The sequence below is a fragment of the Pelodiscus sinensis genome, chromosome 14, assembly GCF_052426305.1.
Source record: "Pelodiscus sinensis isolate ZL-2025 chromosome 14, ASM5242630v1, whole genome shotgun sequence".
Lineage (NCBI taxonomy): Eukaryota > Metazoa > Chordata > Testudines > Trionychidae > Pelodiscus > Pelodiscus sinensis.
Window position 1 is genome coordinate 39,862,705 of NC_143065.1, and position 22,626 is coordinate 39,885,330.

General features: G+C 45.9%; 1 protein-coding gene across 2 annotated transcripts in view; it reads left to right on the top strand.

Moving 5' to 3' along the window:
* ANKDD1A (ankyrin repeat and death domain containing 1A) overlaps positions 1–22,626 on the top strand; it is a 45,266-nt gene that overhangs the window by 20,824 nt on the left and 1,816 nt on the right. For both annotated transcript variants that reach the window (XM_075896914.2, XM_089782083.1), the window contains 9 exons: positions 2,010–2,114; positions 3,242–3,340; positions 5,412–5,510; positions 8,384–8,482; positions 10,067–10,165; positions 11,411–11,509; positions 13,414–13,512; positions 17,864–17,959; positions 20,452–20,653. In XM_075896914.2, coding sequence (XP_075753029.2) covers positions 2,010–2,114; positions 3,242–3,340; positions 5,412–5,510; positions 8,384–8,482; positions 10,067–10,165; positions 11,411–11,509; positions 13,414–13,512; positions 17,864–17,959; positions 20,452–20,653 — 997 coding nt within the window. The remainder of the gene's footprint in view (positions 1–2,009; positions 2,115–3,241; positions 3,341–5,411; positions 5,511–8,383; positions 8,483–10,066; positions 10,166–11,410; positions 11,510–13,413; positions 13,513–17,863; positions 17,960–20,451; positions 20,654–22,626) is intronic.

The following is a 22,626-nucleotide window of genomic DNA, read 5'->3' on the forward strand; positions in this document are numbered from 1 at the left end:
GTCCATGCCAATCTAGACGCTCTTTTCCGAAAATGCTTTTAACGGAAAACTTTTCCGTTAAAAGCATTTGCGGAAAATCATGCCAGTGTAGACGTAGCCATATAGTAAAGTCCAATGACTATGTAATGCAGGGAAAGGTCCCTTAGCCCCTCTTCTCAGCAATGGGTATTTTATTGTGATAATGGTTGGAGTGGGAGGATGGCAGTCTACGTTCCATTCCTGACTCTGAAGCTGTCTAGGGCTGGGTAAATTATTTCATCTCTTTGGATCTAGGTTCATCTGTAAAAGGTCTATAATAATTTTTGCTGCAGAGTTGTATTCAGCTTTATTGTCTCATGTTTGCATGGCACTTTGAAAGCATAAGATGGAAGGTGCTGTAGAAATGGACAGTCTGACTGGGAAACCTCGGGGTTACAAGCATCTTGGGCATGGAGGTTGTTCATGACTCTGAACAAAACCTTATAGTTGTTCTTTAAAAGTGTACCACTGAGTGTTGACTTAATACACCTTTACTGTGCAGAAGGAAAGAGCTGTTTCCCTCCCTTTTTTTTAGTAGTTTATGTTTAACACAGCACTGTTCTGTGTTTGCTTTTTGGGGGGAGGGTGTCGCTGCTGCTTCCTGTTTGTGCACTTCTGGTCCCAAATGAAGTGTGTGGTCAACTGGTCAGTTCCTAACGGTGGTGTTCAGAACTCTGAGATTCTACTGCATTCATCAATCAGCAGTAGATGTGTTTAAAAATCAACCTCAGGTGGGCCAGAACCAGAGCTGAAAGCAAGGCTGAGCGCCCTGGTGCGCTGCTCTGGCAAGAGGGAGCCAGCTGTCATGCCCCACCCCACCAGGAGTGCACAAGGGTTCCCCCTCCCCCCCCCGCCCGGTGCCCTTTAAGGAGGGCAGGGGGTTGAAGGCCTCTCCCGCTCTGAGATTCCTACCAGGACTCTGCTTGTTCTTCCCCTTCCTGTCCCTGTCAGGAACAAGCAGAAAGTGCCCAGTTTGTGGCATTCCTCACTCCTGGCAGCTGAGGGAAGAGGAGCCAGGCGCATTCCTCTCACTCCCTGAGAGTGACAGGAAGGGGAAGAGCAAACAGCATCCTGGTATGAATCTTGAGAGAAGGGGCTCAGCCTTTCTGCTCTCCTCCCCCGCATCCCCACACATCTACCCCCTGCCTTGAGTGCCCCCAGGCCCTGTCCTGACTCCTGCACCCCCCTGCCCTGAGCCCCCCAGATCCCCAGGCCCTGCCCTGACTCCTGCACCCCCCTATCCTGAGCCCCCCACACCCTCAGGCCCCTGCCCTGACTCTTGCAGCTGTCTGCCTTGAGCCCCCCATGACTGCTTCCCCTGAGTCCTGCACCCCTTTGCACATACCAACTCTCTGCCTTGAGCTCCTCCTCCCCCCAACCCTGATTCAGGCACCCCCCAAACTCAGCCCCCCACCCTAAGCCCCCACACTCGCAAGCTCCTGTCCTGACTCCTGCACCCCACCCATCCCCATCCCCCGCCCTGAGCCCTCCCCACACCCCCCACACACCCACCCTCTGCCCTGAGCCCCCTGCCCTGACTCTGGGATCCTCCTGTCCTGAGCCCCCCCACACACACCCTCAGGCCCCTGCTCTGAGCCCCCCACAGCCTCATGTCCCTGCCCTGACTCTTGCACCTGTCTGCCCTGAGCCCCCATAATCCCTGCCCTGACTCCTGTACCCCTCCACACACACCGGCACTCTGCCTTGAACCCCTCCTCCCCCCACACCCAGCCCCCTCCCTGAGCCCTCCTAACCTCCTGCCCTGAGCTGCCCACACTCCACTTGTCACTTAAATTTCTTCCAAGTACTATTGTATCGCAACCCCCGCCCCTGACATCTCCAGCGCTGGGAGCAGCTGTCTGCAGCACAAGCTGACTTAGCTGCTGGGTGGTGCCAGGTGGGTTTTCTCATAGGAACAAGCTGTTAAAGAACAAACCGCAGGCAGTCCCGCTGCTGATGGAGTGAGCCAGTCTGATTCCCTCCCTCTGCAGAACGGCAGGAACCTGCTGCACTGCGCAGCGCAGCGGGGGCACGTCCCGGTGATGGAGTTCATCCTGGACGACCTGGAGGACATGCAGGTGGATAAGACGGACAAGGTAGGAAGACGCTGGACCACTGTCGGTTTCGTACGGCCTGACCTTGCTCCGCTGACATTATTGGGGAATGTTCCCATGGACCTCAACAGGAGCAGGACCAAGCCCCCTGGGCCAGATCTTACACTCAGAGGCTCCCAGAGGGCAAATCGGGGTTGTGGCTTGACGAAGAACGTAGCAGGGCTGACTCCTCAGTTCCACCCAGATCCTGATGCCTTTATTCACGTGGAAGAGCACCTCACTCTGCCGACACTCGTATGAAAGCAGTGACACCCCTCATGGAGTGAGGAGCTAGTCAGCGTGGATGAGGGAAGCCACGTGGCGTGGCCCAAAGGGCACTGGAGTGTGATTGAGGAGACCCGATGTCAGTGCCCGGCTCTGATCGGCTCTGCCATTTCAACCCAGGTTCCACTGGTTGAAGACTGCTCCTCTAACACATGTGATGCAGTGGGGCATGGGTAATAAGTGTCCTTTTCTTATTATTGTATCTCCCACCGGTGTTTTCCTGATGGATTGCTGCCGTTCTGTTCCCGCAGAGCAGCCTTTTTTCAATTTCAATCTGTTAGGAAAGAAAACACATGTGTTCAGCCCTCGCTGCTGTCAATAGCAGCCCTTTCTCCCCTGGACACCCCAGTTCCTGCATTGGTCCATTCTCTTTACTGCTTGGAAAAAAGTGGGCCAAACAGGCAAATTACCTTTCCCTGAGACTTTTATTCAGATAAATGACTCACCAGGTAATTGGCAATGCAGATCATTTTCCCTTTTGGTTTTTTTAAACTTTCGTTTCCTTGTAATGCACCTTTTGCTTTCCCCTCTTCCTGTGAAATAAATATTGAGATTCGCTTGCCCTTTTATTGTGCACCTGACTGATAATACCTGGGAGTGGTTCAAATTAGCTTGTTTTTATAGGGTTGCCTCCAAATATGAAACAAAAACATTTTGCCACTGGCAATTTATATTCTTACCTTTAAAGTACCCAGCGCTAATAACTGGGAGTTGAAATAGAATTAGCCTGCCAAGATGTGGGCATTAACAGAGACATTATTTGGGAGCCGTTAGCAAAAATTGCGGTGTTTGAGCTTTCTCACTTTACCACATTTCTTTTTTTCTTTTTTTCCTTTTGCCTAAAGATGGACAGGACGGCATTTCATCTGGCTGCAGAGCATGGGAGGTTAGAAGTGGTGGAGTTCCTGATTGGGTCAGGTTGTAGTCACAGTGTTAAAGACAAGGTATGGAAAGCAAAAGCCATAGAACAGGGCCAGGGAAATGTACCAAAAGACTAGAGAGCTTGAGGGATGGTTAGTGGGACACGGAGCAGGGTGGCTGGCTGAAATCCAGCACAGGAAATCAGATGGCTGAGCCAGAGAAAATTTCCCCAGCTAACAACCCAAGTACCTCACCACAGTGACGTAGTGGGGCAAAGACAGAGGTGAGATTCTTTCCCTTGCTTTCTGGATGTTATACCTTTCAAATACATTAAGATGAAATGTTGCAACCGGAATCTGCCAGATAAAAAAACCCTTCCCATTTGCTGTTGGCAGGTGGATGGTAGGCTGCTATGTGGGAGGACACAGAGGGATTTCTGTAGTTGGCTCAGACTGAGGCTGTGTCCAGACTCAGGGTTTTTTTCGGGAACAGTAGCCTTTTTCCAAAAAAACTTCCCCTGCGTCCAGACTCAAGCCGCGTTCTTTCGAAATTAAATCGAAAGAACGCGGCTTTTCTTTCGATGGCGGTAAACCTCATTTCACGAGGAAGAACGCCTTCTTTCGAAAGTTCCTCTTTCGAAAGAAGGCGTTCTTCAATGTAAATAGGGCTTCTTCGAAAGAGAGCATCCAGACTCACTGGATGCTTTCTTTCGAAAAAGCAAGCCGCTTTTTCGAAAGTTCAACGTGCAGTCTAGACGCTCTCTTTCGAAAGAGGCTTGCAGTCTAGACATAGCCTGAGAGTAATGACAGAAAAAAGGATCATATGTGCAGTCATTTTCATTCCTTCACCCTGGCTACGTCTACACTGTAGGCTTCTTGCGCAAGAAGCTTTTTGTGGACAAGATCTTCCGCAAAGACTTCTTGCGCAAGAGCACGTCCACACTGCAAAAGCGCATCACAAAAGCGATGCGCGTTTGCACAAGAGAGTGTCCACACTGCATGGACGCGCTCTCGCAAGAAAGCTCTGATTGCTATTCCCAGAATAGCCACCAGAGCACCTGTGCTTTTTTCGATTGGCTCTTTTTGCACAAAAACCCTCTGTTGCCCGTCCACACACCCCTTTTTGCACAAGAACTCTTGCACAGAAAGGGGTTATTCCTCGTAGAAAGAGGAATAAAACCCCTTTGTTCTTTTCATTTATTATAAATAAACTTGCGCAAAAACGTGCTTGAGGTGTGGACGCACCGCAGGTTTTTGCGCAAAAACCGTGTAGTGTAGCTGTAGCCCCTGTGATCTGCTGAACATTATGGTGATGGGAGATGTCTCAGAAACTAGACAGAAGGGGCGGTGGGTATCACAGGCAGGGGAAGGCACTGCCTCCCCAAACCACCATCCTGGCCCCACCCATGCTCTGCCCCCAGAGCGGCTGTTGTAGGTGTACTGGGGGTGGAGTGTGCTCTGGGGCCAGGGAGGCTGGAGCCACGTGCCCTCTGCCCTCCCTGTGCTCTGGGGCGAGGAGCCTGGGGCCGTGTGTCTCCCCACCTCTCTTGGTACAGGGACCAGGGAGGCAGGGGCCATACATTGCCCATCTTCCCCATGTTCCAGGACCAGGGATGCTGGGCTTTTCACTGCCCCACTTCCCCATGGGGCGGGGAGGACTGGCTCCTGTAGAGAGGTGGGGCCTTGGCAGCGGGGGTAGGGCTGGGTGCAGGACTTGCCTCCCCCAGCCCTACCTTCACCCACCACCCATGCTAGATAGATAAAGAAGACAGAAGACATTTGTCCCGTTCAGAGAAGGTCCACTGAGACCAGTGTGCCATAGCTCTGTAGTCTGAAATCTGAGGCATTACTGACGCCGCAGTGATAACAAGATCCTACAGCAATGGGGGACTGATACATACGTTCCATAACAGTAATAATTATTATTATTATTATCTCAATATATTAAGAGTCTCCTAAACCTCCCTTTGATGCACTAAAGCAGCTTCTTCAGAATTTGATCTTTCTTTTCTTCAGGGATGATTGTTATGTAAGAGAAAGACTGAGGGATTTCCTGTCAGATTAAATCACCCTGCATGTTGGTTTGCACAGAATTGCTTTGTCTGGATACTTGATCATGTGGTTTATTTGCACACAAAGCAATGTTTGTTTGCAGGAAAAAAACACAGCCCTCCATTTAGCTGCTAAAAATGGGCATCCCACGGTGCTACAGAGGATTATAGAAGCTGGACTGGACCTAGAAGAAAAAAACATGGTGAGTGCAAAACAAACCAGACCAGAACCTCCCTTCCTCTCTTCGGTTACGTCTGCACTTTGGAGCTATTTCAGGATATCTCCAATATTCCAAAAGAGATATTCTGCATCTTAAGAGCAAGCCCGTTATATAGAAATGTAACGGGCTTGCTATTCCAACATCCCTGTAAACTTCATTGCATGAGGGTTAAGGGACGTTTCGGAATAGTGCTTTATTTTGAAACTACCTTGATATAAGCTACGCAATTTGCATAGCGCAAATTGCATAGCTTATTTCAAGATAAGGATACTATATCGACACACCCTTAGAGATGGTCTCCCACAGCAGCTGGTTTAGCTAACCCTACTAGTCGGGACTGATGAGGAATGTGTCTAGATCAAGTTTTTGTAGCTAGCTGGTTTTATTTGAAATTAGCACATTTACCCAGCATTGCTTGGGTCCTTAACTCAATGTACCTGCTTTATTTAAATGATTGTATTTTTCAAAAATTCAGGAAAAAGACATTCATATTAATAAAATAATTAAAGTATTTCAAAAGAACACTACTCCAGATTTCTCTGTTTTATCTCTTTTCTGTAAGGTTTATTGAGATGCAATCCTATTCCAGGGTCATCCTATTTTTCTGGCTCATCTTGGTTCAGTCTCTTTCAACATTTGCTTAGTTATGTCAATTTTGAGGACTGAGTTTGATTTGATGATTCTGTCTCTTTTTCTGATTGAGCTCTTACCGTTTAGAAGGAGTTCTTGATCAATCAGACAAACAGACAAACTCTGTAAAATATAAGGTAGCTGCACTCATCTAAAATGCCTGGCATGTGTACAGAATATGGGTGACACACAAAATTCCCTTTGGCCAAGACCAAAATCCCTCCATGTAATACAGATTTATCATTTGATTATCTTCTCAGCCCTGCACAGTCAGATACCTGAACAACTAATGAATTTTGTTGTAAAATAAATCTTGCTGAAACGATGTTGACTCAGCCATGGAACAAATCACCTTTTTGTTTTTGATCTCTACATCTAAACGCTGAAGTGTCTGTGATTGAAACCGGGTAAAGGCTTTTGGAGTATTGAGGTTTATTCATTTCATTATATTCTTAGCGATTTCTGAGTTTTGGGTAGATATAAAAAAATTGGGTGATTCAGGAATTTCTCTTTGTATAGAAAGTAATGAGTAATGGATAGTTTACCCATCGCTCATTACAGGAGTAGATTCTGTCATCAGCAATCTCTTTATAATGTTCAATAGTGCCCTTTAACATAGCAGTGCTTCAAACAACACAGTGTCAAAGCACACTGGGGAACCTTTAGTGCACACCAGCAGGATCTGCAGGGACCAATTCATGTGCAACACATTAGCATACTTTAGAAATCATGCTTTCATAGGCTGCGTTACTGCTCCAAGGACACAAGCCCTTAGATATGTGGAAGCATTTCTGTTTATTGGATAAACAGAAACAAAAAAAGAAAAAGAAATCAGCATTGGGGTTATTTTGTTGTTTAAAACTTAAAATCAGAAGATCCAAACATAATTAAAACCCTGAATACAAATAGTAAAGTCCTTAGCAATTGCATAGCAAACTGTTAATTCAGTTTATCAGAGTTCTTCTTATATCCTATTTAACACTCTCTTTGCAGAGTAAATTAAGATCCTGGTAAGATGATATGTGAAGGAAAAGGAAAACAATTTTATCTGTTACATCTATCAGTCTCATTGTGTCTTCTGTATGATTCCCTTCCTGAACATCTGTCCTTCTCACTGACAGTGACAATGAAAATAGATTAATTTCCTTTGGATGTTTCATAGTTGTTTCCCTAAGGGGGGAGTTTGGTACAGCAATTAGTAGAGAGGAATGGGAGACAGAATAGCTGGTTTCCCAGCTGAGCCACTGACTGATTGTGTGATTCCAGGAAAATTATTTTTCTCCCTGGGCCTCAGTTTACCTATTTGTGAAATGCATAAAGTTGGCTCCTCTGTAAAAATTGATATTGTGTTTACCCAGCTGCATACTCCTCCCCCTCTGGAGTATATGCTTTAATTGTTTTATTGCTTTAAGTGTATTTTTGTTGATGCACAGAAATATCTTGTTTGTGACCTTAATTAATCAAAGATAGCATATTGCAGGGTTAGGCATGGATTCCTTTCCAAACTCATTCTTTTGTGCCTAGGTAGAATTGCACTAGTTAGTACATGTGGTTCAAATCCCTTTCTTGTAGGCCCTGGGGCCACTGGGCTAAAGAACAGTGGATTAGAGACGACTGCTCGGAACATTTAGGGTACGTCTACACAGTGGCACTATTTCAGGATAACGTCTGTTATCCCAAAATAGCATTCTGTACGTCTTAACAGCAAGCCCGTTATTTCGAAATACATTTGAAGTAACAGGCTTCTTATGCTGGCTTCCTGTAAACCTCGTTGCATGAGGATTAAGGAAGATGCCGGAATAACGATTTATTTCAAAATTAGCGCTGTGTAGACATAAGCTATTTCAAAATAAGCTACGCAATTTCTGTAGCTCAAATTGCATAGCTTATTTCGAGGTACGTGCTACTGTGTAGACGTACCCTTAGAGTCCCATGCTGCATGCAAAACTCCCACTCGAATGAATACAGAGGGAGGCCGTCACTATATTGCTAGTGTTCATTTCCTTTTTCTAACAGTAGTTGAGGGAGAATGAATCCCTGGGCCTTAGTACTATGATTTTAACACATCAGTGATTGCAAAGACAAGCTGCCAAAGAAGTACACATTGATGAATGGACTCTCCCATGCCACAGCTGTAGCTTGTCGTTCCCTATGAAACGAAGAGTGACGCTGACTTTATCAGAGGCTTGCGTGGCCTAAACAAGCTTCTTCCGTTGTGTTCCCAGGAAGGTCTGACTGCGCTGCACATGGCTGTGGAGGAAGGCCACTATGACTGCGTGAAACTCCTCTTGGAAGCAGGTTGTGACGTTAATACCCAAACCCAGGTGAGCCGGCACAGTGTGAAGAGGACTCTGCCTCCCAGCTTTTCATAGGCAGGCGGCGGTGCACGCACAAGGCTAATTTCCATTCCCCTTCTGGAATGCTGCTTCTGTTCATAAAGTATCAATGCCGGGGGGAGACCCGGAGGGAGAGACAAAAGGGTAGACCTCAGATACCTGAATGGGCAGTTGATAGGATATTTTGTCTACACGTACCCTGGAATTTATAGTAAAGTCTCAGCGTCACTCCCAGCTTTAGCTGCCTGTTATTCTGTCACCAAACACAGAGGCTACGTCTAGACTGGCATGATTTTCCAGAAATGCTTTTAACGGAAAAGTATTCCGTTAAAAGCATTTGCGGAAAAGAGCGCCTAGATTGGCACGGACGCTTTTCCGCAAAAGCACTAGATCCATTTTCGCGATCGCGGCTTTTTTGCGCAAAACAAATCTGAGCTGTCTACACTGGCCCTTTTGCACAAAAGTTTTGCGCAAAAGGGACTTTTGCCCGAACGGGAGCAGCATAGTATTTCCGCAAAAAGCACTGATTTCTTACAGTAGGAAGTCAGTGCTTTTGTGGAAATTCAAGCGGCCAGTGTAGGCAGCTGGCAAGTTTTTCCGGAAAAGCGGCTGATTTTCCGGAAAAACTGGCCAGTCTAGACACAGCCACAGAGGCTAGAGACCCCATTCCTACCCATCCTGACTAATAGCCATTGATGGACCTAACCTCCATGAATATATCTAGCTCTTTTTGAACTCTCTTAAAGTCCTGGTCTACACAACATCCTCTGGCAAAGAGTTCCACAGGTTGACTGCAGTTTGTGAAGAAATACTTCCCTTTTTTGTTTGTTTTAAACCTGCTACCTATAAGAATATTAGAGGGAAAAAACCACACACAGAAAGCTCATAAAGGTTTTCTTAAGGATATTGGGGTATTTGGGAGATGGCAAAAAATCATCTGAATTTGGTGTCTTAGGGAAGACACTAAAGAGGTCAGTCCTGCATTCCTTGTACCTCCTAAACTCCTGATTTCATTGCAGGCTGTGGGCAATCAAAGCCATTCAATCAAATAGTTGCATTCCCATGTGAACGTGGTTTTGGCTTTGGTTGTGAAGCTATCCAGTCGATATCTCTCATCCTAGTATATTGAGGTCAGGTGTACATTAGGCAGCTCCGCTTAAGGTATGCAACTTCAGTTATATAGAATACATAGCTGGAGTCAGCTTACATTAAGCCGAGCTTGGTAGCATCCCCAGAGCGGGAGCAAATGCTCCTGTCAGCTCTCCTTACTCTTGGCAAGAGCAAGAGTACCAGATGCTGGTTGAGGCACCCTCTGAGTTTGATTTAGTGAGTCTTAACTAGACTCGTTAAATCAAACTCTGTAAGATCGATTGCGGCAGCGGCACTCTTCCACGGAGTGGAGACATGGCCTAACTGTATGCATTGATTTCCTCCGTTGGCTCCCTAGTGGAAGGAATGCAGGGAGAACTGTAAGGCAGCTAGGATCAGAACAAGCAGAGGTCTTGCTGTCAGTTACTCCCTTTGGCTTGAAAAAAGGTCACGACTAATATCGGCTGTGTTGCTGTCTCTCAGAAAGCGATGACCTGCCTTCATTATGCAGCTCTCCATGGCTATGAAGACATGGCCAGGATTCTTATTGATGCAGGTGTCTACATAGATGCAGTTAATCACGTAAGTCCTATTACATGGTTTTAAGCATCGATAAAGAAATAGAGCCAAATTCCAGCTTTGTTCAGGCTTGGCCAAAAAATATGGGGCTCAGTTCAATGCAACAACTGTAGGTATTGCTGTCAGCCCGGATTGTGGCTAATCACAACACACCATTCCTCTCCGTCGCACAGCTACTGGCAGAAGCAGGATAATGTGTTTGAATGGGGGTGTGCAGCCTAGTTGATACTTATGTGTGGGAGAACGTTTTCTTTGATCCTGGGGCCTGCCTGACAATGCCCCTTGAGAGCTCAGTGTTGAAGTGCTTTCCATAGGGAGGGGTCCCTTCTGGTGGGAGGAGAGGCAAATTGGGTCGAAAACTGCTACCCCCTCAAGCCATGCTGACTCTGACATGGTCTTGCACATAGATCACCAGCCATGGTCAAGAGATCTGGTTTAAAGAAAAGAGTCCAGTTGCTGGCTGGATTCACACGACACCAGTAGCCACTAGCGCGTTCCCATTGACTTCAGCAAGAACAAGGCTAAGCCTCGCTGTGCATCCTTCCCTTGTAGAACCTGGAAGAATCCTGGCTGCAGCTGATAGGTTAAGCCAAAAATTGCATGAATGGAAGATACATTCCAGAAGGAGTCACTGTGTTCCATCCAAGATGCCCTTGGGGCATAGGCAGTCTTGCCTAGTGGGCAGAGCAGGCATGCAGGACAGGGAACAGAAATGAGGATAAGCATCAGGGCCAGGAATCAAATGCCAAAGACAAGGGTTAAGCCAGAAGGCCGAGCCAGGTTTTTTAGCCAATGGTCAGGAGCAAGGTGAAAGGGCAGGAACTGGAGAGTGGCAAGGATCAGACACAGAGCAGGAGAGAGGTGGGAACTAGGAGGGAGGAGAAGGTCAGGACCAGGCCTGGATCAGGATTGCAAGAGGCAGGGAAAAGCAGGGACCAATGAGGAGGCAGCAGCAGGAAGTCTGCACAGGTGCTCCGACAGCCCCCATGGCTCACTTCCTGGCTTAAGTTGCACTGGGGGCTCTGATAGGCCATCCTGTGGTCATTGACTTTCCAGCTTTAAGAAGATGGTGCTTTGCCCAGCTCCGTTGGTGCTGAGAAGTGAGTGTCAGCGAGCCAGGGGCCCCACAACCTCAGGATCCTCACATTTCACCCCTGAAAGTCGATCCTAGTACTCCAGGCTGTGTGTGAACTAGAGACCCCAGCCTGTTTCGCCCTCATATGTAAATAGCGCACCTTCTTTCCTCAGCAAAAGGCATCAGCTGTGCACATTGCAGTGCTGCAGAACTTCCCAGCCATCGTGAAACTCCTCATCGACACAGAGTGCAACCTGGACATCCTGGATAACGTAAGTCTGGGAACTCTTCTTTGATTTGTGAACCACTGTCACCCAGGTTTGAAATCCGTCAGTTCCGAGCAGGGGCGGGAGAAGGAACAACACTTTTAAATGTGAAAAATATGGAAGTACAGCTCCAGAAACATGAAAATGGCTGAGCCGTTCTCATTTTCCATGCTACATGCCTGGCCCATCCCTGGAACTGCTCTCTGGGTGTGGGATTCCTGTTGAGTTCCGTGGGTGATTGATACGCAAAATTTGCTGATTCAGCTCCGCACTGCTGAGCTGTACACAATGGGCGAATCTACACAGCAGGGCTTAACTTGAAGTAAACTACACAAGTGGAGCTACGTCAATTGCGTATCTTATTTTGAAATAGAGCACTCTTCCTCCGACTTCCCTTACTCCTCGTACAATGAGGGTTATAGGAGTCCGAGTAAGAAGTCCTCCAGCTTGACAGTATTTTGACACTATTTCGAAATAACTGCCTGCTGTGGAGACACGGACTAAGTTATTTTGGAATAGCGCTAGTTATCTCAAAATAGCATTGCAGTGTAGACGTACCCAAAGAGGAGGAATTTCAGCACAAAAGGATAAGAGACAGTTATGAAAGGCTTTTGAGACCGTTATGAAAGGCTGAAAATGGGGGAGTAAGGATGGATTTGGTTGGTTCTCAGTCAAAACTCTGGTATCACTAATGACGAGTCTGTAACACTATATAACACACTGTAAAAGAACTGTATAACCCAGCATCTGAGTTTCAGGTATGATTCATTCTACTCTTACAGTGATCTCAACGTTTGCTTGCTTGCTTGAAGCCTGCATCGAATTGCCACATTATTTTGTCTGGTTTCTTTTAAATTTTCTGGGATTTTCTAAAAATGCTTCAGTATGAAAAAAAAAATCACTATCATGGTATCCATATTAACTCATGGCCTTAGGTGCCATAGAAAATAATGACTATTAGCTCTGGCTCCTTTTGGCCAAGGTATTTTGTTGCTGTGATTGTCATCATCTATAGACAGGTGTAGTGGGAGCTAAAAGCCCTAAGGTCAAAAAGGCCATAGAAAAGTCCTCCTAGCAGGCTAGAGTGGCTAGGAGGAAGCCAGCCAGTCAGGAGCCAGGAGGGACTATACAAGAAGCTGCAGGACTAGAGGCAGCTCAGTTGCAGCCCGTCCTGGAAGGGAGAAGGTCAGGGATAGCTGGCTGGCAGAACCAAGGACAGTTCAGAGTGGGGAGCTGTTTAGGACACTGTCTCCAGGAGAAGCCTTGGAAGCACCACTCTCCTACTGAATAGGGAAACAGAGTGAGAGACTGGATTCAGAGGGACACTCTGCAGTGGGTACTGAGATGGGCCCTGGTTAGAAGTGTACCCCCAGAAGGGGTTTGTGACTTCACACAAGGCTGTGTGACTCGGCCAGAGGCCTGAGTAGCCGCAAGGCTTTTAAGAAACTGAGGCCGTGCAGGACCCCACGCTTGCCCAAACGGGGGCACTCGCAGGAGATGCCAACCTCATTACCACAGTGCTTAGAGCAAATTATCCATTTCCTTGGCATTCTTCTACTTGATTCTAAGGGTTTAAAAATCTTCCTTCCAAAAGTCCCAAAGATGCTTTATATAACATGACAGGTTCATCGCTCTTTAGGCTGGAAGACGTACTGCCGAGGACTTCCTAGTGCCAGCCCAGACTGGTGATACTTTCTGAACAGCTTGCGGAGTTCAGCGTGGGCCCGTTTCTGCTGATGGGAGGGATACGTTGACACTGAATGGGCATGAGAGATAGCAAAATCTGCTCCTCTGTGCACACTTAACATGGTCTTCTGGCACAACTATAAATGGCCGTGTTTCTTCCCATCATTCCTGGCCAGCATTTCCTCCCAGGTATTTCATCTTGCTTCTGCTTTCTTTTCATGCAGAGGCAGCAGCCACCACTCCACATTGCAGCAGAACATGGGAGACAAGATATAGCCGAGATGATTCTCATAGCAGGAGTTAATTTAAAGTTAACTGATAAGGTAAATGTCCCTAGGGATGGAACAGATGTGTGGGGATTGGAGGAGAGGCATGTTTAGTTTGATCTCAGTCCAAGAGTAAAAAGGATGTTATTAACATACAAACATTTTCAAGAATAAACAGTTAAAATAATACTTTTTTTGGGGGGGTGTTGAATTTTGAGGAGCTTGTGAATGACGTTTAGGGTGTGTCGACACTGCAGGGCTCAACTTGAAATAAGCTATGCAAATTGAGCTGCGGCAGTTGTGTAGCTTATTTCGAAATAGCTTATTTTGAAGTTGGGAGCATCTACACAGCACTTATTTCAAAACAGAGCCCTCTTCCTCTGACTTCCCTTATTCTCCGTACAATCAGGGTTACAGGAGTTGGAGTAAGAAGTCCTCCAGCTTGACAGTATTTTGACACTATTTCGAAATAACCGCCTGTTGTGTAGACGCGGAGTAAGTTTTTTTCGAAATAATACTAGTTATTTCAAAATAATGTTGCTGTGTAGATGTACCCTTAGAAAAGTACAAGGTAGGTCATTGAACTCTTTGCTGTGCAAAATTCTCTGCCTCAACTCCTGTTGCTGCCCTATATTTTTATTTATACTAACTGAAAAATGTGATTCTATAGTGGTCATAAATAACAAATTACAGTGTTTTATAGTGCAAAGAAATATGTTAATGGGTAAAAAAAGAAGATCCAATGTGCATAGATCTGACATACTCAGCAATTGGTGCTTTGCTTGCTGGGGAGAAAAAGAAAACCACACAAGTCTAATTAGATGTACGATTTAGATATTGGCATAGAGAGTACAATTATTAAGTTTGCAGATGATACCAAGCTGGGAGGGATTGCAAGTGCTTTGGAGGACAAGGTCAAAATTCAAACTGATCTGGATAAACTGGAGAAATGGTCTTAGGTAAACAGGATGAAGTTTAATAAGGACAAATGCAAAGTACTCTACTTAGGAAGGAACAATCAGTTTCACACATACAGAATGGAAAGCGACTGTCTAGGAAGCAGTACTGCAGAAAGGGACATGAGTCAACAGTGTGACGCTGTTGCAAAAAAAGCAAACATGATTCTGGGATGCATTAACCACTGATTAAGCCCCAATTGGAGTATTGAGTCCAGTTCTGGGCACCACGTTTCAAGAAAGATGTGGAGAAATTGGAGACGATCCAGAGAAGAGCAACAGAAATGATTAAAGGTCTAGAGAACATGAGCTGTGAGGGAAGACTGAAAGAATTGGGCTTGTTTAGTTTAGAAAAGAGAAGACTGAAAGGGAGAGGACATGATAGCAGTTTTCAAGTACCTAAAAGGGTGTTCCAAAGCAGAGGGAAAAAAATTGTTCTCCTTGGCCTCTGATGATAGGACAAGAAGCAATGGGCTTAAACTGCAACAAGGGAGGTTTAGGTTGGACATGAGGAAAAACTTCCCATCCGGGTGGTTAAACACTGGAATAAATTGCCTAACGAGGTGGTGGAATCTCCATCACTGGAGATATTTAAGAGCAGGTTAGATAGACATCTACCAGGGATGGTCTACGGTACTGGGTCCTGCCATGAGGGCAGGGGACTGGACTCGATGACCTCTTGGGGTCCCTTCCAGTTCTATGATTCAGTGACTATGATTCTAATTAACTAAATGAATGTTAAGAGCATTGGGTGAGTTCTGTTCTTTGTTCTGAGGCTATAGTGAAACATATTTTCATCTGTAGGAGGAAAACTCCAGAACATTCAGCCAACTAGTGTCAGAACTACAATTCGCATGAAGTTAAACAGCAAGTTTTATAAACAAAACCCAAATCCAACAACTTACCTTAGGTAGTGAATGAAAATAAATGTTTGATAGACAGGAATAAGATTGGAAATACATATCCATACACCTCCATATCTAGCCATACACCCCCATACGCCTCCATAGGTATCTATCTATCTATCTATCTATCTATCTATCTATCTATCTATCTATCTATCTATCTATCTATCACAGTTATCAGAAATAAACACAGCATACCAGACGAGGGATTCTGCATTGGTATAGGCTTTTTGGTAACAAAGAATTGCCACACTGTACTAGGGATAAATGTCCTCAATAGAGCATACATGTTTTCCCTGTGCTGGAGACATTTATCCCCAATACAATGTGTCAATTCTTCTTTACCAAAAAGCATATACCAACACAGAATCCCTCCCCTGGGTATGCTTTGTTTATTTCTGATAACTGTGATTGATAGATAGATAGCTAACTATGGGGGCGTATGGAGGTGGATGGATATGTATTTCCATTCTTATTCCTATCTATCAATGCACAAACACAGTTCATGGAATGTACGGTTCATACATTAATAGTCAGACCGACTTGTGTGTTTTCTAGGAGATGGTTTCTGTTCATGCGTGTACTGCAGAAATTTGTGGGATTTCACACATCAGCTCAGATTCATACATCTCAGTGAATCTGTTGAACAAAGGGCCACAGTTTGACTCAGACTTAAAATGCAGAGCTGAGTTGTGCCCTCGGAGCCACAGGTGGCAGTGTTCATTGCTGTGTGAATGTCCATAAAGTGCTTTGTCTCCAGGCGGTGTGCTGAGAGACATTTAGAGCCAAGTGGTGGTTGTTCCTGCCTTGGGCGGAGGCAGCAATGCAGTGGGGAGCAGGCTATGGCTGCTGTCAGAGAGAGGCCATCGGGAACCTGGATCGGTGCGGAGCACAAGGCAGTCAGCAAAGCTAACCCTGGGCTCCCAGAGCAGAAGAGCAGATCAGCATTGAATGTTGTTTAGCGCTCTAATAGCATAGATAACCATTTGGGTTGGGAGAGAGGTAGCGGCCTGCAGGGCCATCCTTACCAGACACAGTATGCAGCTGCAAAGGGCACCCCAAAATTTGGGGACCACTGGGTCCTAATGTCCACCTACCTGCCTCTTCCTAGCTCTGTTCTGTGGGTTGGCTTCCTCTGGAGAGTTAACTTACAAATGCCAGAGCTATTAGCAGAACATGGCACCTGGGAAAGAGCCATTCAAGGGCAAAGAAGCCACTTAACAGACATTTTCCAACCCCAGGTCTGTAGTGTCAGTTTCTGAATTGACTGTGTTAGTCGACAGGATTTGAGTTTAAAATTTGCTTTAAAACATTTCATTCGTGTGTGGCTGAAAATCATAAAATCGCATCTCTGAAAAATTCACCATCCCCTCTTCCCCAGGCTGCCATTGGGCACAGAGCCACATAGATCCTTAAGGATCGCTCTGGATGCCTGCTGCTTGCGCTTCCTTGTGCTCAGTGATGTAGCAAGTATCACTTTAAGACTCCCTTTAGCACCACCTAGAGGCTTTCAGTTTACACTGCAGAACGCAGATGGGAGCTACTCCCGAATAGGGATGTTAAATATCGGTTAATTGACTAGCTGCCAGTGCAATCCAGCCCCACTCCTGAGGAGCCCCCTGCCACTCCGTGCTGCTACCTTTGTATCAGAGGCAGCAGCGCAGGGAGCCAGGCAGGAGCTGGTATGCAAGGGGAGCCAGTTTAAAAACCAGCTCCCCTCATGGACCAGCTGCCTGTCACCCTGCACTGCTGCCTCTGATACAGAGGCAGCAGCGCAGGGTGGCAGCAGTTCCTGTCCAGGGAGGAGGACTGAGCTCCCAGATCTGGCACAAGCTGGAACTAAGCTGGGTTGTCTGCCCACCTGGCTCCTAATACACTGTAAATGCAGAGCCACGGTGGGGGATAGGTCCTGGACCCAGCCTGAGCCAGGCTGCTGGCCAGCCTGCTAAAATATTTACTAGTGGGGGAGGGGGAAAATGTGCGTAGTCTATCGAATTAACCTATAAGCTTTTGTTAATTGGTTAATTGACTACACAATTACATCCCTACTCCCAAATCCATCTTGCTTATAAACGATTGCTGATCCCCTCATAAATCTTGCTCCTGTAACAACAAGGTACAAATAATTATGCTTTAACCATTAAAGAGCTGGACATAAATTAATGGCCTATCACATTTATCTGTCCCCAGTAACTGGGATGTTTGAACTCCCACATATGAGCTATCTTACCACTGCCCATTGAAGTGATGGAAGGATGGTCAAGGAGCTAAGGTGCTAGCCTAGAACATGAGTCCAAGGTCCCAGTTCCACACCAGACTTCTTGTGGGACCTCTGAGACATCATTTTTGTCTTTCTGGGCCTCGGTTTCCTCATCTGTAAACTGGGGATAATAGCATAATCCTGACCATAAAAGTACATTACAGTTTGTGAGGTGCTAAAAGATTCTGGTGACAGTGGGTACCTGTAAGTATCTAAAATAGACAAATGGTGAATATGTATTTTGCACACAATTGCTCATCAGAGATTTTTTTCCTTCTTAATTTCAGCAAGGAAAAACCTCCCTGGACGTAGCTGCCCGGGGCAACCATATCAACTTGGCGGACATGATTATCAAAGCAGATAGGTTTTACAAATGGGAGAAGGTAGGCAGCTTACATTGAATTTCCTTAAATAATCCTTTATACAGAGACAATGCTTTGTGTTAGCCGCTGTGCGCACTGGTCTGAGGAGGATAGAAATGCAGAAGATCCTCCGGCAAACAGCTCTCCATTTTCACCGCCCACTTAAAAACAAAGCAGCCCACAACTGTGCCAAATTGCTTGTTAATACAGGATTCCCTGATGTTAAATATGTCTGGGTGCACTTGGGGCATGGAAGCTGGATTTTCAGATATTTAGATACCTAATGATCCAGACTGGTGTTTAATGGGAGTTTGTGAAACAGCTAAGCAGGTTAGTTAAATAGCGCCCATTGAAAATCAAAGGGCGTTAGATGCTGTCACAACTCCAATCTAGTGCTCCCTCTTGGTCACTCATCAGATTGCTGTAACAGGATCCAGTCCCTGCATTCCCAGGTGTTTTAACCCTCTGGACTCTAAACCGATCCCATGCGCTGTGCTTATCTTGGAATCATCTATTTAGCTGCCCCTCCTGAGAGCTGAGACCTCAAAGTCCAACTACTCAGTTCCTGGAACCAGCAGTGACCGCCAAGGTATGCCCAGAGCGTGACCACACTTCCTCCCAGGACTCCCGCTGCATGAGCATTTTGGCTACAGTTTGTCACTCGCAGGGGCACGTGCAAAGAATAGCAGATAACGTACAGATAAGTGACACAAGATCCTAATACATTATGATTTCTTTAATAGAGCACAAAGCTATTTTAAGAATGCTTCCGGGATTGTCCTGGAGTCTCCAGGAATCAAAGATGAATCGTTAATTAAAGATTACATCATGTGATGGAACCTCCAGAAATAGGTCCATCCAGAATGAGCAACCCCATGCCTTCTTGCCTCAGTTTCTCCTCCACTCTAAAGCCTGCTGTGGAGTCTGAGGCCAATCCAGTGTCCTCCTATTGCAGTGCATGGCTTGGGTTCAGAAACACAGAGCCTCCTCCCCTACCTCACGATTTCTTCCTTGGCCAATCCATCCTCTTCCTTCTTCCCGCCCAAAACTTCCTGTCTCTCTTTTTCTGAGAGTCTCCCCATCACCCCTCTGAATCTTTTACCTTTGCTTTAGTTATCCCCGTCTCTGTGGCTTGCTTGAAGCGTTTCAGCGCTCTGTAATCCCCCGCTTCCTTCAGACCAGAGGAGGAAGGATCTTCTTCAAAGCCAAACAGACCCAGTGGCTTAAGGTTTGGCACTCTGAATAGACCACAGCTGAGTTCTAATGGCTCAGCATTGTCCCTGGTTTGGGAGGTAGGCTTGTCAGCATGATAGATACACACCGACTGAGGGGCATTCATGAGACCGAAGCTCCATAGCAACACTATAATATTATCAGCCAGGTATCAGAGGGGTAGCCGTGTTAGTCTGAATCTGCAAAAGCGGCGAGGAGTCCTATGGCACCTTATAGACTAACTGAAGTGTGGGAGCATAAGCTTTCGTGGGCAAAGACCCACTTCGTAAGATGTAAGGTACTTGCATCTGACGAAGTGGGTCTTTGCCCACGAAAGATTATGCTCCAACACTTCAGTTAGTCTATAAGGTGCCACAGGACTCCTTGCCGCATTATCAGCCAGAATTCTTAAGTTGAAATAGCTTCCCCAAAGCACCATCCCAGGCATCTAAGTTGCTTAGGCATTCTTGTAAATCCCAACAGGAGTTCTTGAAGGCACAGGAAGGAAAGATGGTCTTGCAGTTAAGGCCTAGAGTCAGGCTGTAGGATTCAATTTCAAGCCCTTGAACAGGCTGCCCATGTGGCCTTGGACGGTCACTTACCCTTTTCATTTCCTCACAATATTTCCCTATATCACAGACTGGTGTGAGGTTTCATTAATGTTCCCGAAGCATGTCATTCAAGAGCATCAGAGAGAAGGCGCTGTAGAAATGCAAATTGTTCCCTGCGTGGGCTTTTGTAGCCCACATATCATGAACAAAATGTGTTAACCCCCGGAACTGGGCCAGGATGAAAGAGGACACTGAAGTGTGCGATGTGAGAAGGAACTTAAACTGACCTAGTAGCAAGGATGTGGGAACTTACAGATTGGTCTGTGCAAACAAAAGGGTGTTAGGCCTACTACTGGAAGAGCACATGGGGGTTTTAGACCAGGAAATGTTACAGCAGCAGCGTCCCCTAACCAGGGTCGGTCCTAACCAATTGGTGGCCCCGGGTGACTGCAAGATGGTTTAAAAAGAAAAAAAAAAGCTGGGGAAAATTTGTCGAGGAAAAAAACCAGCAGCATGTCGGAGTATCCTGCTGTAATCAGAGCATGAGCAAGTGGAACGCTAGAGCCCTTTAATCAGGTATGGCAAGAAGAGGGCGTATTCAGCACAGCACTGCTAGCAGGAAAGTTACATTGCCGTTTGGAAGTGAAGCGAGTCATCGTTCGGGGTTGTGATGTTTTGTTTTGTTTGTTTTTCTCTCAACTCAAAAGAAATGGGAAGCCTCCCCCTGAAACGCCTGTTTTAATGTTGTAGGACAATCTAAACAGCGACTCCGACTCCTGGGTGGCAAAGCACTTAACCTTTAAACAAGATCACAGGTTGGAAACACAGCACATCCGCTCAGTAATGTGGAGATTAGCTACTAAGTATCTCAAACCCAACGAATGGAAGAAGCTTGCACATTACTGGAAGTTCACTGATGCACATATCAGAGCCATTGAGCAGCAATGGGCAGGTATAAATCAAATGGTGTCTTATTTAGGCCAAATATATTTCCCTGCTTCCCCCTTTCCTTTAATCTGTTGCTAGTAAATAATTCTCCAGCCGTGGCACCGGGCCGCATGCTAAGGAAGCCAGCTGGTTCAGAGCCATGAGATTGCACTTGAAAAGCTTTAGGAAATAAATGTGTACTCTCCAGAAAATGGCTAATGAAGTCTGTAGCCCCTAAACAAGGGATCTGCTACTTCTCCTTGGCTACTCCAAGCCTAGAAGTCCTTTTCCCCAAAGGGAAACTTGATCCCTGTACGGGTGCGTCTACACTGTACCCGAGGCGCGAAATAAGCTATGCAATTTGAGCTACACAAATTGCGTAGCTTATTTTGAGTCCATTTCGAAATAGCTTATTTAAAAATGTGGCACTGTCTACACAGCACTTATTTTGAAATAAAGCGCTTTTCGAAACGTCCCTTACTCCTCATGGAATGAGGTTTACAGGGACATCGTAATAGCGAGTGCGTTATATTTCAAAATAATGGATGCACTCAAAAGACATGAAATAGCTATTTTGGGTTACCTCCGGTGTCCCGAAATAACGTTGCACTGTAGATGTAGCCTAAATGACAGAGACAGGAGACAGAGCTGAGCACCCTCCTCCTGATCAAGGACATTTTCAGGCCCATGAAAAAAGTTTTTTTTCTGCACAAGGAGGCCACGGACTTTAAATAGTGAGATTTTATTAACAGTGCCCTGGTCTTAAGGGGAGCCAACTTCCACCAAAGACCCTGGTTCCACGAGGTCAGTTTGTCCTGGGCTTGTCCCTTCAGTAATTAGGAGCAGATCTTGCAAAGAGTGCTTAGAGGGCCACCAAAGAGAAGCCTACTCGGTGACCCCAGCAGTAGACCCCTGCCTTCTCTTTTGGCTCAGTACAGAAGGCACCACAGGCACAGCTAAAAGGGTACGTCAGATCAGACTGTATTCTGAGCTGGGAAACATCCCTGTGTTTGCAAATCACAGCTTTGATTGGAAGCCTGGAAGAGACCAAAGTCTCCTAGTTTGCACAAAACATGCTCTGCCAAATTCAGTCATTTACCTGCAGGCAGCATTCAGAAAGCTTCCAGTGCAGGGCCCTGGCTTGCCATAAATAAGTTTTGTGAAGACCCATAATTTATTTTAGGTTTTGCAGTGTACTTCATTACATCTGTGCCCTTCTTTGGAGGTGGTACAAAGGCTTTTAAAGAGACTCTAAGTAATCCTGTTTTAATCCAATCCTTTCAACTAACTGTGATTTCATTCACTTTCTCCTGATGTCAGGGTCTTGTCTCCTGGTCTTGTTTTGCCAGAGAGCTGCAGTTGTGGATTAAGAGTGTAAGCAAGGACAGAACTGCTTTTAAATTCACACAATCAAGGTTACAGAAATGTCACTGCAAAGATATTTTCAGAGTAGTTGTAAGCCTGTCCCATCAAAATAAATCTACTATTTTGGAATTAGTGTTACTCCCAACACTAATGAAAAGCAGGAGTACAGATTTTGAATTCCACGGCCCATTATTTCAAAATAACAGGTTTAGTAGTGGGGACGCTATGCTTATAAATTCAACCTTTGGGGGGTTGTTTCAAAATAAAGTCCTAGTGTAGACTAGAGCTGAAAGACTGTAAACCTTAGTATGCCCAGACTGATCATTAGGCAAGTACATCAAAGTAGAGGCTATTATCTTTCTGTCTCCCCACTGAAAGCACAACCAGTGTGTTAGCATCTAGGCCATCCAGGTATCAGTGCGGGCAGCTGAGAGTCCAAATGGTTCAAGCAGTTGGAGTTGCTGTGGAAAGAGGTTTAATTTCCATACCAAATTGTTTGTTAAAAAAAAATGTGTTTGGCCAGCAAATAGGACTAAATTTAACTTCACATCCATTCACTCAACTCCCACCACGGCTGAAGGGGGTTCCACATGTATCAAGTCAGAATGTGATGCATACAGGTGCCCTAGAGAG